At 36.9% G+C, this 14,289-nt stretch overlaps 2 protein-coding genes across 4 annotated transcripts in view; one reads left to right on the plus strand and one right to left on the minus strand.

Moving 5' to 3' along the window:
* Positions 1–7,700: 7,700 nt before the first annotated feature.
* On the minus strand, positions 7,701–10,069 carry LOC122646747 (non-specific lipid transfer protein GPI-anchored 9-like). Of its 2 annotated transcripts, none has more exons than XR_006330688.1 (2): positions 8,743–8,758; positions 7,701–7,834 (listed from the first exon to the last, which is right to left on the minus strand). XR_006330688.1 is itself a non-coding variant. In XM_043840349.1 (2 exons), the coding sequence occupies exons 1-2, from the start codon at positions 10,063–10,065 to the stop codon at positions 7,725–7,727; spliced, it is 252 nt and encodes an 83-aa protein (XP_043696284.1). In that variant the 5' UTR covers positions 10,066–10,069; the 3' UTR covers positions 7,701–7,724. The 2 variants fall into 2 exon arrangements, 1 of the variants encoding a protein (XP_043696284.1); XM_043840349.1 differs by lacking the exon at positions 8,743–8,758 and adding an exon at positions 9,924–10,069.
* Positions 10,070–14,089: 4,020 nt separating this feature from the next.
* Positions 14,090–14,289, plus strand: part of LOC122645686 (mediator of RNA polymerase II transcription subunit 23) — a 104,617-nt gene continuing 104,417 nt past the window's right edge. For both annotated transcript variants that reach the window (XM_043839014.1, XM_043839015.1), the window contains exons 1-2: positions 14,090–14,106; positions 14,162–14,265. In XM_043839014.1, the coding sequence (XP_043694949.1) occupies positions 14,179–14,265 (87 nt within the window). In that variant the 5' untranslated portion in view covers positions 14,090–14,106; positions 14,162–14,178. The remainder of the gene's footprint in view (positions 14,107–14,161; positions 14,266–14,289) is intronic.

Here is a 14,289-nt window from a genome sequence, read left to right on the forward strand (position 1 = left end):
AAGTTAAAATCCTTTGAAGGACTAAAAGAAACAAAAAGGAATCATCTTGATAAGTCATCATCTTCACACTAAGAAGTGGCAAACCATATCCAATCTGCCAAGTAATCATCTTGACACTTTAATTTCATTGATAATGTTAAACCAAACTAAACTACCATATATACCTTGAAAAAGAATTTCAGGCTCCAAAGTATTGTTAAAATCCAAACCTTGAAAAGGCCTTTCATACCTTAAAACCATCACTATCAGAATCTGTCCCCTCCCTCTCTCCCTCTTTCTTCCATTCTGTACTTCTCTTTGCAACCATAAAACCTTAAATGAACATTCTTTTGTTATAAGGTACTGGGAGGCGTCTCTTTCTTATCATAGACCCATTAGAGCTTCACTAGATGGAAGACTCTTGAGCCATTTACAAGCATTATTCCTGCTTCTTGTGGAGCAAAGTGTTACATGCAAATATGTTTCGTTTAAACAGTACTACGACAAGTAAGCTCTCTCCCTGTGTTATTGGAACTACAAGAAAACTCATTTTTGGCGACGGTTTTTTTCCATTGCCAAAAATCCAAATCCGTTGCTAAAAATGATGGCGACGGTTTTCTATACCGTTGCTAAAAATAAGTTGAAAAAAAACTCGAACTTCATCTTAGCCTCTCTGGTACATATCAATCCTTAAGCTATATACATCCACAATCCCACTTGCTCCACACCTCAAATGCAACTTACATTCATCAACACGATATCAAAATCAACCTCCATAAAAAAGATATGGGAGAGAATGAGGCGCCAGCATAGGAGCCAGTGGGAGCGCACCAAGACATCCAACATGGTGGTGGGGTGGTCATTTTGCCATCCCTGTGTCTGGGTGAGGGGCACGCAACCAGACATTTCTTTATATCTATTTTCCAAAAAAATATATATTATCATAATCAACCCAGCGCTCTCTCTTTTTCTTTATGGAACCATAAAAAAGCGTATTTCTAGTTTGGTAAATCAACCAGAAATGGAAACTCAATATCAAAACCATATCCTGCAGATTGTCATGTTTGATCAGGAGAGAATTAACTTTCATTGATTTATTTCCTACTAGGATGAAACGTGCTTGAGATTTAAATTTTCAGTTGTGGTGGTGGAGATGAGATCTCAAACAATGAGATAGCTTTGATATATTTTACCTTTTCCATATGCCTTACCTACCCATGGAACTTATATTAAGTCAAACATGAGTGGTCTTTTAGCATTTTAGAAATTCTAGACGGAGATGGATCACCTTGGCCTTGAATTCTATACAAGCCTTCTGATTATTTAATAAAGATTTGATATTTGACTACACTTCCATTGAACTACTAGTTTCTTTTGCACCCTTTGGCTTTGACAGGTTCATAAAAATAACTTTAACCTCTATAGGGGTGGTGGGGAGCTTAAGTTGGTTTAAGGAAGCTCCCTTGACCTCAGGAAGATAATGGAGGGAGAGGGTTAATTTTCTCTTAGTTTGAAGTCCTAGCTAATGGTGGAACTTTATCCTGGAATGCCTAGATCAATATCATGTACATTTCTCTATATTTTTTTGCATTGCACAATCGTTGTGGACATTTCACTGTGATGAATTATGTCTTTAGAATTCGTATTGTTGAGGGAAAAAAATTTGACTCCATTTTGAAAGCTTGATCAATTGTGGTCAGTTTGGTTATGTATAAGTTTATACAAGCAGTAACCTGAATGTGATTCTAGTGGTTAGTGCGCTAAATTTTCTCGAATTTTCTGCAGAGTTCATGGCCTATGCATCCCACTATGTCCTCTGTCCTCAACTATCTAAGAAAATAATGAAAACCATATTTCTCTACTTTACCTATTCAACAAGGGCACTTCAGAGAACCTTGAAAACATTGCTTTATTCTTGAATGAATTAGGGTGCCAAAAGAATAATCCAATTGGGTAGAAGGAAAATTGGAACATGCTTTAAAAAGTATGCTGCAAAAAAGGCTAGTGTCTTTAACAGAAGAATGGAAAAAACCAAAGCTACAGAAAATTTATTGAATCCATCTTAAAAAGAGCAATCATGGATACATCCAATTCACATCCATTTTAATCAAGAATGGAAAAAAACAAAGCTACAGAAAATTTCTTGAATCCATCTAAAAAGAGCAATCATGGATACATCCATTTTAATCAAGAATTAAAAAAAAACCTACAGAAATTTTCTTTAATACATCTAAAAAGAGCAATCATAGATGCATGCTCCTATCAATTAAAGCGTACATCAGGAGAGAAAGAATGAAGCATGCTCCTATCAATTGACTGAAGGAATTGAAGCTTAATGCCATAATCTTTACTCTTTAGGACTGAAGATCGAGAGAGAGAAAGAGATGGCATCAATGATGTAATCCTTGATTCAGGTTTAAATATAATTTATCTTTTTTTAAATCTCTACATCTATGCTTCCTTTGACATAACCCCTTAAGCTTTTTTCACATCTGAAACACGAGACAGAGAGAGAGAGAACCTGTGATATGATGATTTCAACTTGTGGTCTCTTGGATGGATGAATGCAAGTACTCCCTTGGCCAATGAATCTCCTCAATAGCAAGTGGAAGGTCCCCAGCAGCCCGCAGTACCAAAGAACGAAAGAATGAGAACCTGAAATCTAAAACTTGCCGTCAGCCTTAGAGAGAGAGAAATATTGAGAGAAATATTGAATGGGGAGAGAACCCAACCTAATACCTTCTGATTTTTTCAATTCTCTCGTACCGCAAAGGGTTGGGACTTGGGAGAGGGTTATAGAGAAGGGGTTTGAGCAGGGATTAGAATATATCCTGCGTCGTGCGGGTCGCTCAGAGGAGGAGGCCAACTGTAGAGAGTAACTGGTTAGGGTTGTTGGGGTTGAACAAAGAAGGGTTTCCGAGAGGGAGAGCGAGAGAAGAAATGTCGATTGAGATTTGGAGAGAGAGAGAGAGTTTGATTCGCGCAGCAATATACAAGGCGGGAACAAAAAGGTGAAAAATTAGCCAGGAAAAAATTAGAATATGCTACGGAAAATAATCTTCCGTTGCACTAAATTACAAACGGCGACGGTTAATACCAAACCGTTGTCATAAAAGCTAAATAGCAACGGTTAGAATTTTAACCGTTGCTATAAAAAACATAGCTTTCCAAAATTAATGATATTAGACGACGGTTTATATTATACGGTTGCCCAATATAATTTTATACAACGGTTAGAATTTTAACCGTAGTTAAAAATATTTATGGCAACGGTAATTCTATTACCGTTGTGATAAATAATATTTTGCAATGCTCTTATATTTTCTATCGCCATAAATGGGACTTGGCGACATTATTTTGCATGTTGTCGGTATAAATTTTCTAGGGCGACGGATAATAAAATACCGTCGCTCTAAATTATATTTGGCTACAGTTATACTTTTTAACCGTTGCCACAAATGCTTTTTGTTGTAGGGGGGCGCCGGCGAATTATATGTATGTTCGTGGAAGCAAAAGAGAAAACCCAAGTTCTTCTAGGAATTCATAGGCTTCTTAGACTAGATATTTCTGTGGTTTCTTTGGTTTGTGAGTCCTTTCAAGAGGTTGCATCTATGTTGACATAAAAATGAAATATGAACTACAAGCACAATTTTATGCATCTATTAAATTTAACTTCTGGTGGTCATTTGCTATTCTATACTCTGTACATGCTATGGACATCTTGTTAAACATTTATCTGCAGTTTTGTAGAAATACACAAGCTAAGAATTTTTTAACTGACTCTGTTTGCATGAGTAACTAGAAATTTTTAGATTATTGTAATAGAAAGATCCTGTAGTAAACACAAGAATCCTGGAAGGTTGTGTTTATGGATGAATTCCCATTTACAGACTAGTAGACTGCCATATGAAAACCTCCATGAACATAGATCCAGACCCTGAGTTCGGAGGCACAAATGATTCAGGAGGTTGCACCCAGAGAGTCCAAAATCATATTGACAAAGAAATTGTTCCAGTTAAAACAGAAACAATCTAACCCTGTTCTTCATTGACGTACTAAAAATGGTTTGTCTCCCTACAAGTGTGACATGAGTACCACTGTAGCTCAAATAGGCTATCTTACACTACCTACCCAACCTATGTGAGACTAAATTCCCCTCCTATTCTTGACCATAAAATGCACTCACTGCATTAGAAGCTCATTTCTTATGGCATAATCTCCTTTGATACGGTTGTTGGCATGGTTGTTTGATTCTTGACTGTTGGTTCCATGTAGCTTTAAGAATTTGACTGGACTGATCAACCAATGAACAGGTTCAACCAAACCAAGCAATTTTGTGTAGTCTTGCTGTAGGATTACTTGATTTTATTGGAAAACCAATTGGAACCGGACATTTCAAGGGAATCCTAATTAGAGTAGGGCTCAGAATCTAATTGCAAATGCAGGGTAAATTAACAACAACAAAATTTTAATCATATCCTATTTTAGAAAATAATTAGGAAATACTTTATTAGAGCTCAGACATATATAAAAACAAAAGGCAAACAAATTTGAAATGTTTAGATCACAGGAGCTCAGAAACCATCCACAACCGAATAGAAACACATATTAAGGTCCCACCATTAATATCCATTCCTTACATTTCTCTCTTTCTCTCTCTCTCTCTCTCTCTCAAAAACTCAAAAACCAAAAAAGCACCAAGGTCCCATGGGGAGCGGAGAGTGACCCAACAAATATGTGGAGAAAAGCTGAAACAGGAAGACCCAAATTTACCTTTGATATATATGTTGGGACTTGACAGCAGCAGGGGACTACTTCTGATGAGGAGGCAACATCATTGTTTATCCATCACCCATTGGAGACCAACAGGAAAACCAGAAAAAAGGTTTTTTTTTTTTTTTTAAAAACCTAAAAATCTAAAATGGTTTCTCCCTGCAAGTGTGACATGAGTACCACCATAGGCAAATGCTCAAAGGGGAGGAGGCGGACAGTAGAGAAGGGCGTGGGAGAGGGGTTGCAGAGATGGGGGAGGCGATAGTAGAGTAGGGGGTTGGGGCTAGGTAATCAAAGAGGTGTGAGTATGATTGGGGGTTAGGGTTTCACCATGAGAGAGGATCTTGATCTTCTTCGTCGTGCGGGAATGGGGTAGAGATAGTCGGGTAGAGAGGAGAAGACAGAGAGATGTTTGATGGCGGAATCGGAAAGAAGAAAGCGGGAAGCTGGAAACTAAGGTAAGCCACTAAAAATTTAAGGCAATATGGCGACGGTATCATTACAACCGTCGTTACGATGATATTTTCTACAACGGTATTTTTACTACTATCATTAAATATATATATTTTCCACGACGGTAATAACTATATCATTAAAGATTTCATTTTTGCGATGGAACTTTTTATACTGTCGTTATACATTTCATTTTCCGCGACGGTAATACTATACTGTCGTAAAATACCATTTATCGCGACAGTAATATAAAACTGTCGTTATAAATATCTAATCGACGACGCAATATTAAGACTGTCGTTAAAATTCATTTTTTGCAACGGAAATTTTATTACCGTCATTTTAAATACATTTTTCATGACGAAAAATTATAATATGTCGCCCAATTATATTTTCCATGACGGTTACTTAAGAACCGTCGCGGAAAATAATATTTTGCTACATTACTTTATTATCCGTAGTTGAAAATCATTTTTGGCTACGGATCATATTTCTTACTGTCGGCAAAAATAGGATTTCTTGTAGCGTGGTGCTTTATGAAACTCGCATCGCAGGGGCACTGCAAGATTCACGAACTGCAGAGGATTTTTGTTCTTGTTTTTTTTGGGGGTAGTACTAAACCTTTTCTATTTCAAAGGCACCATACTAATTAGATAAAGATCATTAAAGCCCAGAGCTGTATAACTACCATTACCTCAACTCTTCTTCTCTTATGAATTGCAAGACGTTCTGCTACCACTCACCCTTATTTATATCATTTTTTTTTTATTTTGTTGTTGCTGTAGATGGATACACAACCAAGAATCTTTACTTTTTCACGCAGAGAAAGAGAGAGCATAAAAAAGGATTAAGATTGAAAACCTTGATCAAGTTCTCAATGATTTTATGGGATGATAGACTCTAATCAAAATAAAGGGTTCCCATCCAACTACATTCATAATTGTTTTAATTGTTACCTTAGGGAGGATCATTCTGCTGATGGCAATGCCGAAGGTGGGGTTCGATCTTCTTTTGTTTTCTGTATTTCTCTAGGTATGCATAGGCATTCTCTGTAACTTAATCATTTTTTACTGATTTTTAGCAAAAATAAAAATAAAAAAAATCCTTGACTACATCGTGTAAATAACATTTTATTTACGGGTATCTTTCTGCATACCCGATATTATGGAACACAAAAAATAATAACCATCTTCAAAGCTTCAAGTAGATATTGAAACACAACCCATGCATGGTTGGTAACCACGGTTTACCAAGGCTGTTAAACCATTAAAGCTTCTCTACCCTAGCCCTTTTATTACATGGTCGGGACGGGTCTATACCTGTATCGATACCAAAAGTGCCAATCCCAATACCGTCCCATTTAGTTAACGGATCAAACCTAGGTTGATTATCAACAGAATTAGGTTGATTATCAACAGAATGGGATGGTACCGGTTCCTAAACGGTTCTAAACCTGGTAGAAGAAGAGAGAGAAGAACTTTATTGATTTCAAACGAGATGGTTTCATTAGTAACCAGAAGTTTATGAAACTTCCATAGACTTCTAACAGAAGTTCCCAGAATGCTAGTGTACTATTTATCACATATGGATTTTTTTTTTTTCCTCTCACCCTGCCATGTGAGTCACTGTTATTGATGTGGCGTGGGAGAGAAACATTGGCATCATTGGGAATCTACTTAGAGACAATGCCACATAGTTCTTAGGACCGAGTTGCCCTTCACCAATGATGAAAGGAGAATTCCTTGCCCATGGCCATCGATACCGTTAGTATTTTCAAATTCATCAATAGATGTGGGAGTTGTTGATAGGACAAGAGTCTCATCGTATGGTCACATCACCAATGGGCTAGGGATTCTTCCTCGCTCACCGATGAAGGAAAACTTTTGCCTAGTTCTAGTATGGAGAGCATAGACATATTACACAATGGACTGATCCAAGGAGACCCCAAATAAGGATGATGATGCCAGCTCATTACCCTCATCACCTTCACCTACCATTGAGATGGAGGAGAATCCTTCTCCTTCTATGTGATATTCTCTTTTCAAATGAATTTTTTTCTATCAATGTCATTATGTAATTTTGTAATTTCGTTATATATAAAAAAAAAAAATTCATTCTCTCTAATCAACATAAACGAAGATTTCGTTTGGTATGCATTCTTGATCAATTTCGCATTCTCGAATGATAAAAATAGTTGTTTCTATCATCCAAAAATATGAATTTGACTTAAAATGCATTCCAAGAATGCATACCAAACGCAGCCTAAGAAAGCCAACTACAACAGTAACTTGCACTTGCCTCAAATGGTCTCATCATCCTTATAAACCCCATAAACTCCAAAGGAATAAAGATTACCATCATCATGAGGTTGTCCATTGGGTCTCTCCCTCGTGTTTTATATATATTTCTTCCTTTGGATATCTTCTTTAGGCTCTGGAGTTGGTCTGAAATATGCTTGAAAATTAAAATTTGAGTTCATATACATGTATCTGTAATTTAATTTATAAGAACTAATGAACCTAGATTAATGCTGACAAAAGAGCTACAAATGTAGCAATAAAACCAAGTCCACTGAAAGGAGAGAGTCCATTTACTGAATTTTTCGTGTCAGTAGAGTTGCCATCAGTACCTGAAAAATGGAAAATTGAGTTAATTAGATTAACTAAAAATTGAATTTTGTTCTAGATATTTAGATATTATCTTTCAATACAAACAAAGTAGAAAGGGAGAGACTATCCAATATGATGGAAGCATAACTGCCATTGCCCATTTTTTGATGAAATCTTTTTGGTTGGTAGAAAAGTATATAACTGATATAGTCATATTGGTTACAAACTTACAATGATCAAATCATATCTTTTTCTTGACATAGACAAGATCTCCCAAGCTAATGAATCTAATTTGGGTAGTCATTGGTGTCACAAATGTTTGTGATATTTTCGAAAGTAATAAAAAAAGATCTGAGCTATCTATTTTCATAGTTTTTTTTTTTAATTTTTTTATGGGAGATAGTTTTCTATTCGGGAGTATGGCTTATGCCAAGACTCCCATTTGTTTATGTCTCTCCTCCTCATACGGGAGGAGAGAGATAGACTCATGGGTGTGTTGACGTAGGCCACATTTTCCCGGACAAAGTTCTTTTTCTCTTTTTCTATATAAACTGTCTATTGTTGCTCAGAGTCGGAAGAGTGCACAATATTGGCTAAAATACTTTAAAATTTGACACGTGATTAATCTAGACCATGTCCTCTTTATCCAACGGTTGAAATGGACACATCACCTGTCTAAAGTGGCAAAATATGTATTGTAAAATTTGAAAAACATAGCAGACCCTTATGACAATAATATTTCACCATTTAATTTGTTCCTCTCTGCTGTCACATATGAGAAGAGTGAAGAAATTCATATTTGCTAAAGGTAAAAGAGATTGTCTGCTTTACTAGTTTTGCAAAATAATATCAAACCCTCAGCCCTAAATAATGCATTCAAATAGCTCTTGGGATTATCAGATAACAGAAAGAAGCTTTAGAACCTCACCATTAGAATTTGATGAAACTGGTGAAATAGCTGGTGGACTGCTTGGAGACTCAGCCACTGTAGCAAAATAAACAAGAATAAATTTAATGAAACCTCCATATTGCACATAATCACCATATAATCTAAAGCTTAAAACTGTAAATCTCACCCCATCTAATGGTTGGATCCTTTTCCTAAATCGATTATGCCCAAATAGTTATAAATCAAAATTGAATTTCAGGAATTTTTGGTTGAAACAAAAGGAATCCAAGGAAAAGAGGAGAATATTAGTGATGAATGGGGTCTTATTAAATTCAATACTTCTGAAACTAAAATTTAAGAAATTACAAATAAAATGTTGTACTTCTTTAATCCAAAATCCATGCCATGTTCTTGAACAAATGAAGGTTAATGCAACCAAAAAAACAGGTTTAACAAAAAGTAGTAATGGAATCTTTTGAATTAAAAAGGGACAGACATGGAAATCGTTGCCTTTTCTTCTAATTTCAATTTCTAAGATTTTAGTCAATTTCAATATAATTTAAGGCCAAGTGTTGTCTGTGTCACGCCCAAACACATGGGGTGGGCAAAATGACCACCCTGCCCCCTTGAATGGGGGGCCCATGTGTCTAAGCGTAGGCTGTGCTGCCGTGGCATAGAGAACATCAGCCCACAATTTAAATCCATGGATGTGATTCTGGGATTTTAGTCCATGGATGCGATTGCTGCACCATTGGATTCCCAGATTCCCTAATCCATGGATGCGATTGCTAGACAACCAGATTCTAAGATCCTCGAGTTTCGTGGATTCGATTGTTGCACCACTAGATTCCCAGATTCCCGAGTCCAATGATGTGATTGTTGCACTATTAGGATTTGTGCACAGAAAGGGGAGGGGATATTTCATGTGTCAAATTTGAAGTTTTCTTTGGTAAAAAGAATTTGTTATTTTTTTTATTATCATTATTATAAATCACAAAAACTTATTTATTTTCCCAACAACCAATCACAGCCTAGGAAATGGAATCTAATTAATTTTCCAAAAGTGTTAGGCATTACCAAACTTTTTTTTCCCAAACATGAAGAATCTAAATCCTCCTTATGAACGATCACTAAACCAAAAATTGAAAAAACAAAGAAGAGAAAATCAAGCTCTACCATTCCATTATGAAGAGGGAGATTAAAAGAGAAGATCTGATTACCTTTGTTACACAGAGCAATATCAACGCTGAGTCCACAACCCTTTGGAAGCTTCAAAAGATCTTCTTGTGTAACTTCGAATTTCTTCAAAAGCTCTGTATTGTTGAAGATACTACACAGGCATTTCGTGTCACCTGCAATCATCTCCTTCAATTCAATACAACAAGTCGGTGGTGGTGGTGACGATGAATCCTTCAAAGAAGATTGGCAAGGAATGAGTTTCGAAATACAAGATGAATCAACACCCAAACCTCCTGCTAAAAGGCCTTGAGAGAAACCCAAATAAACCAATGAAGAGAGAAGAATCAAAGACAAGAAGAACTTAGATTCCATGGCTTCAAACAAGAAAAACCAAGGATGCAGCGACAAGGGTTTTTTTTCTTCTTCTTCTTTAATTCTCTCCTTTCTTTGTGCTAAAGATGGTTGGGTAGTTATAGGGATTGCTATATTCCTATATATAGAGAAGATTTGGTGGGAAAGATCTGTTAAATATTCACTCAAAATCAAATTCGAAAAACCCTTTTTCCAAGGAAACAACTTTATTATTTTCCAACATGGGTTCCATACGTATCAGCCGATATAGTAATAAGGTAGGTTTTTTTAAAGGGTAATTTACGAAACACCCCTTGAAAATGGAATGAATCTCAAGTCACCTTCTGTTATATGAATACTCATTCGTCTTAGGGGTGTCAATCGGTAGGTTTGGTCCGATTTTTTTGGTTTCAATGTGGCTTTTAGGGAAAATCGAAATCGAATCAATAAAGACTTTTCGGTTTCAGCTCGATTTCGGTTTTGGTGCGATTTGGTTTTTTGTCGTTCGATTTATGATAACGGGTTGATATCGGTTTGGATTCGATTCAATACTAGATTTTTTTAAACAAGTTGGGTTCTGTTTGTGCCTATTTTCTTCTCTTTCTCTTTTCAACTACATAAAATATTTCATTAACCCCACACTTAAAAAGGAAATCAATGGAACAAGCATTGTTACAAATCAATTTCCCTATTTTCATGACCTCATACTCATTGATTTGTAACAATTTTCCTTACAACCATAAATTTGCTCATTAATATTGAAATCAGTTCAATTATTCATAACCTTATACTCATTAGTTTTTTATCGGTTTCATTCGGTTCGGTTTTTTGTTTGTTATCGGTCGATTCGGTGCGGTCCGATTTTCAGTCAATCCCGTCATACCCCAGCCCAAAATCAGTCCAATAAGGATCGATTCAGTTCGGTCTCGGGTTTTTCCTATCGATTTCGATCGGTCTTAACGATTCGGGCTAGGATTTGACATCATTAATTCGTCCCCCTCTACAGTAACAGTGTTAGCTTAAGTCAAATCAAAAAGTGAAAAGACAATTTTAACCTCAACCAAATTTAGATAAACAAAACATGGAATTGGGGATAGAATCGACCAGAAAGTGATCAGATCGACGAGATCGATGACATCCAATTCTAATCCGAATAGACCAATTATGCATAAAGAGTCACACTCACACACAAACCCAAATCATATGCTCGATGTAGTTTTTCTTCCTGCAACAAGATCAACCTTAGAGGGCAAGCCATCAATGAAAATCAGCATATATGAAGATCTTTCAAAATATGTTTATCATAAGATAAGAAAATTAAAGTAGTGGTAGGAGATATTGGCGCGGCTCAATCAAACCACAAAGTTCTAAGTTGTTCATCAGCTATGTGACATGATTGAACCGCGCCAAAATCTCATGCTGCCTCGGTATGAATCGCTAGAAATGGTGATCCAGCTTTAATAGAAAGTACAGACAAACTACCACTCTATATGGATTCTTGCTCTCTTTTCTTTAGGTGTCATAGAAGATCTCGCAACGAACTACTAACATGGAGTCCTCTTCAGCTGGGGAAATGGGCCGGGCAGGGAACTTGAGGAGATAAATTTTCCATAGGACAGTTCTTATTTATAAACGAAACAATGAGTAAAATTACTAAAGGAAAGCAGTTCTCTGTCCGGGAGTGTGGCCTACGCCAGTACTTCCATGTGTCTATCTCTCTCCTCCTTAAAACAAGGGGGTAGAGGTGTCTTTTCACATGGGGTGGAGAGAGATAGACTCATGGGCTATGCCAACACTCCCGGACACAGAACTTTTTCCCATTACTACAATACCCTTAATTGTGAAAATAAAAATATCTATGTTTCATATTCTTCCCCTTCTTGTTTTTGGATGAGAATGGGAGATGTAAGGGTAAAAAAGATACATCACCTAGATTATTATATTTGGTTGAACTTTATTGCATATTAAAGAGAATGTTTCTCTCTTCTTCAATAGAATCTACAGCCATTAATAGGGCAATAATGGTGATTTTCCTTTGTTTTTCCTAATAGAATCGAAACCGATGGATGGGTTACCCCGTATTACCATTTTTGTTTTAACTTTATTGCATATTAAAGAAAATGTTTCTCTCTTCCTCAAAAGAATCTAGAGTCATTAATAGGACAATAATGGTGATTTTCCATTCTTGCTAATAGAATCGAAACCGATGCATACGTTACCCTCATGAAAATTGTTATTTAGGCTGTGTTTTGTATGCATTATTGAAATGCATTCTAGACTGCTTTCGTATTCTCAAACCATAAAACAACTGTTTTTATCATCGGAGAATGCAAAATCAACTTTAAATGCAGTCCAGAAACACATACCAAACATTGCCTTAGATTTCCTAAATAAGAAAAAGAAATTGCTGTTTGGATTTTCAATTATCAAGTCCAACCCCTCACTCTTTTTTTATTTTATTTTATTGTAAAGATGGATAATGATTGACCTTCGACTCAATCTAATGGCACAACCCCAAAATATTTGATACAAAGGTGGATAAAAGATGAAACCAATGATACAAAGGTGGGTAAAGTGTGAGCCAACAATTATCCATCTAGGGTTTTTATTTCTTCGATAAACAATTATCCATATAGGTTGTGTGCAGGCCTTAGATCATTTAAGAAAATTTTCTTTCGCCCAAAGTTTGGTAGTATGTTTAAGGGAAAAAGATCCTGATGCAAGTGATGTAAGGATTCTTTCCCATGCCTTTTCATATTCTGACCATGTGGGTCGTATTGACGAAAACTGTTTCTCATACTGAGATTGATCTATTAGAGATTTTTCCCAAATGAGTGGTGTACTCTGCATCTAACTAACTCAATCTCTCCATCGGGATCCTAATGTCTCGAAGCATTACAACCCGCTCTTGCCTCAACCCCTCGAAGTGAGGAACGATAGATATGGTTTAATGAGAATTTTCTAAATTATCCTCTAAGGTGAGATTGTTACCCTAAATTGAGGAGGGATTAGGGGTTCTTATGGATTTACATCCTTAGACCCTCTAAATAACTAACATGTCAATCTATATAATTACAAATTATATTTATAACCTTTGTTTGTGCTAAGGTGAGTCCACCACAATGGTGGTCCTAAAGGGGATTGGGCGCCCATGGGGCCCGAGGGGCATGGGGGACCTAGCTATTTGGTAGACTGATGTGGTAGGGGGACTCGAATCCGAGATCAGTCTAAAACCCTGCTACGACAAGTATGGACATATGAGCAACCTGGTGTCTGCTATAGCCTTTTGGTTGCAAACAGATGAATCTTATATACTAGTAGGAGAAAAATTCTCTCTAACGTAATATAACACCCACGACCAGACACAGTGGAGGGCAAAATGACCACCCCAAGATGCTTCTGTCCGTGTTCTCTTGGGCCCGTGCACACGGAGGGCCATTCTCCCCCATACTAATATTTAATTAACTCCATAATTGTAGATAAGGAGAAGTTTTATGAATTTATCAGCTCTTTAAAAAAAGTTTTGGGTCACCTTCCCCGGAACTCTGGAAGTCATTGCCCAGCTGGTTTGGATTGGTGGCCTCATTTCTTTACAAGGCCCATCAAAGGGGTGAAGGTCAGGTAGCCCATCCAACCCCATACGTTTCAATCCCAAAAGAAGCCCAGGTCTACATTAACAATGAAGTCTTCAATTTTGGGGTTAAGTCTGCGTTAATAATACGTTTTGGGCAAAAATTCGCTGCGACGGTCAGATCGCAGTTTTCCTTCTACCACGGTGGAGGAAAACTTTCTTCCTGGATTTTTGGGCGTGGTGAGAGGGAAACAATTGAGTTTTACGTACGAGACAAGGCTTTACTCTGCAACTTTCAGAAAGGATTTGAGCTTGCTTACGATTCCGTTTAACTGGTCGTCTTCTACGGCAATTGCCGGACTATTTCCAAACCCATGGATCAAAACCAGAGGACGAACCGAGCTTATCAGTTTCATCCCGCGAGAGCTGCCATTATCGACCTCTTCAATCTCTACTTAGGGGTACTTACTGTACTGTCTCTCTCT

Source organism: Telopea speciosissima, chromosome 11 (assembly GCF_018873765.1).
Source record: "Telopea speciosissima isolate NSW1024214 ecotype Mountain lineage chromosome 11, Tspe_v1, whole genome shotgun sequence".
NCBI classification, from domain to species: Eukaryota; Viridiplantae; Streptophyta; class Magnoliopsida; order Proteales; family Proteaceae; genus Telopea; species Telopea speciosissima.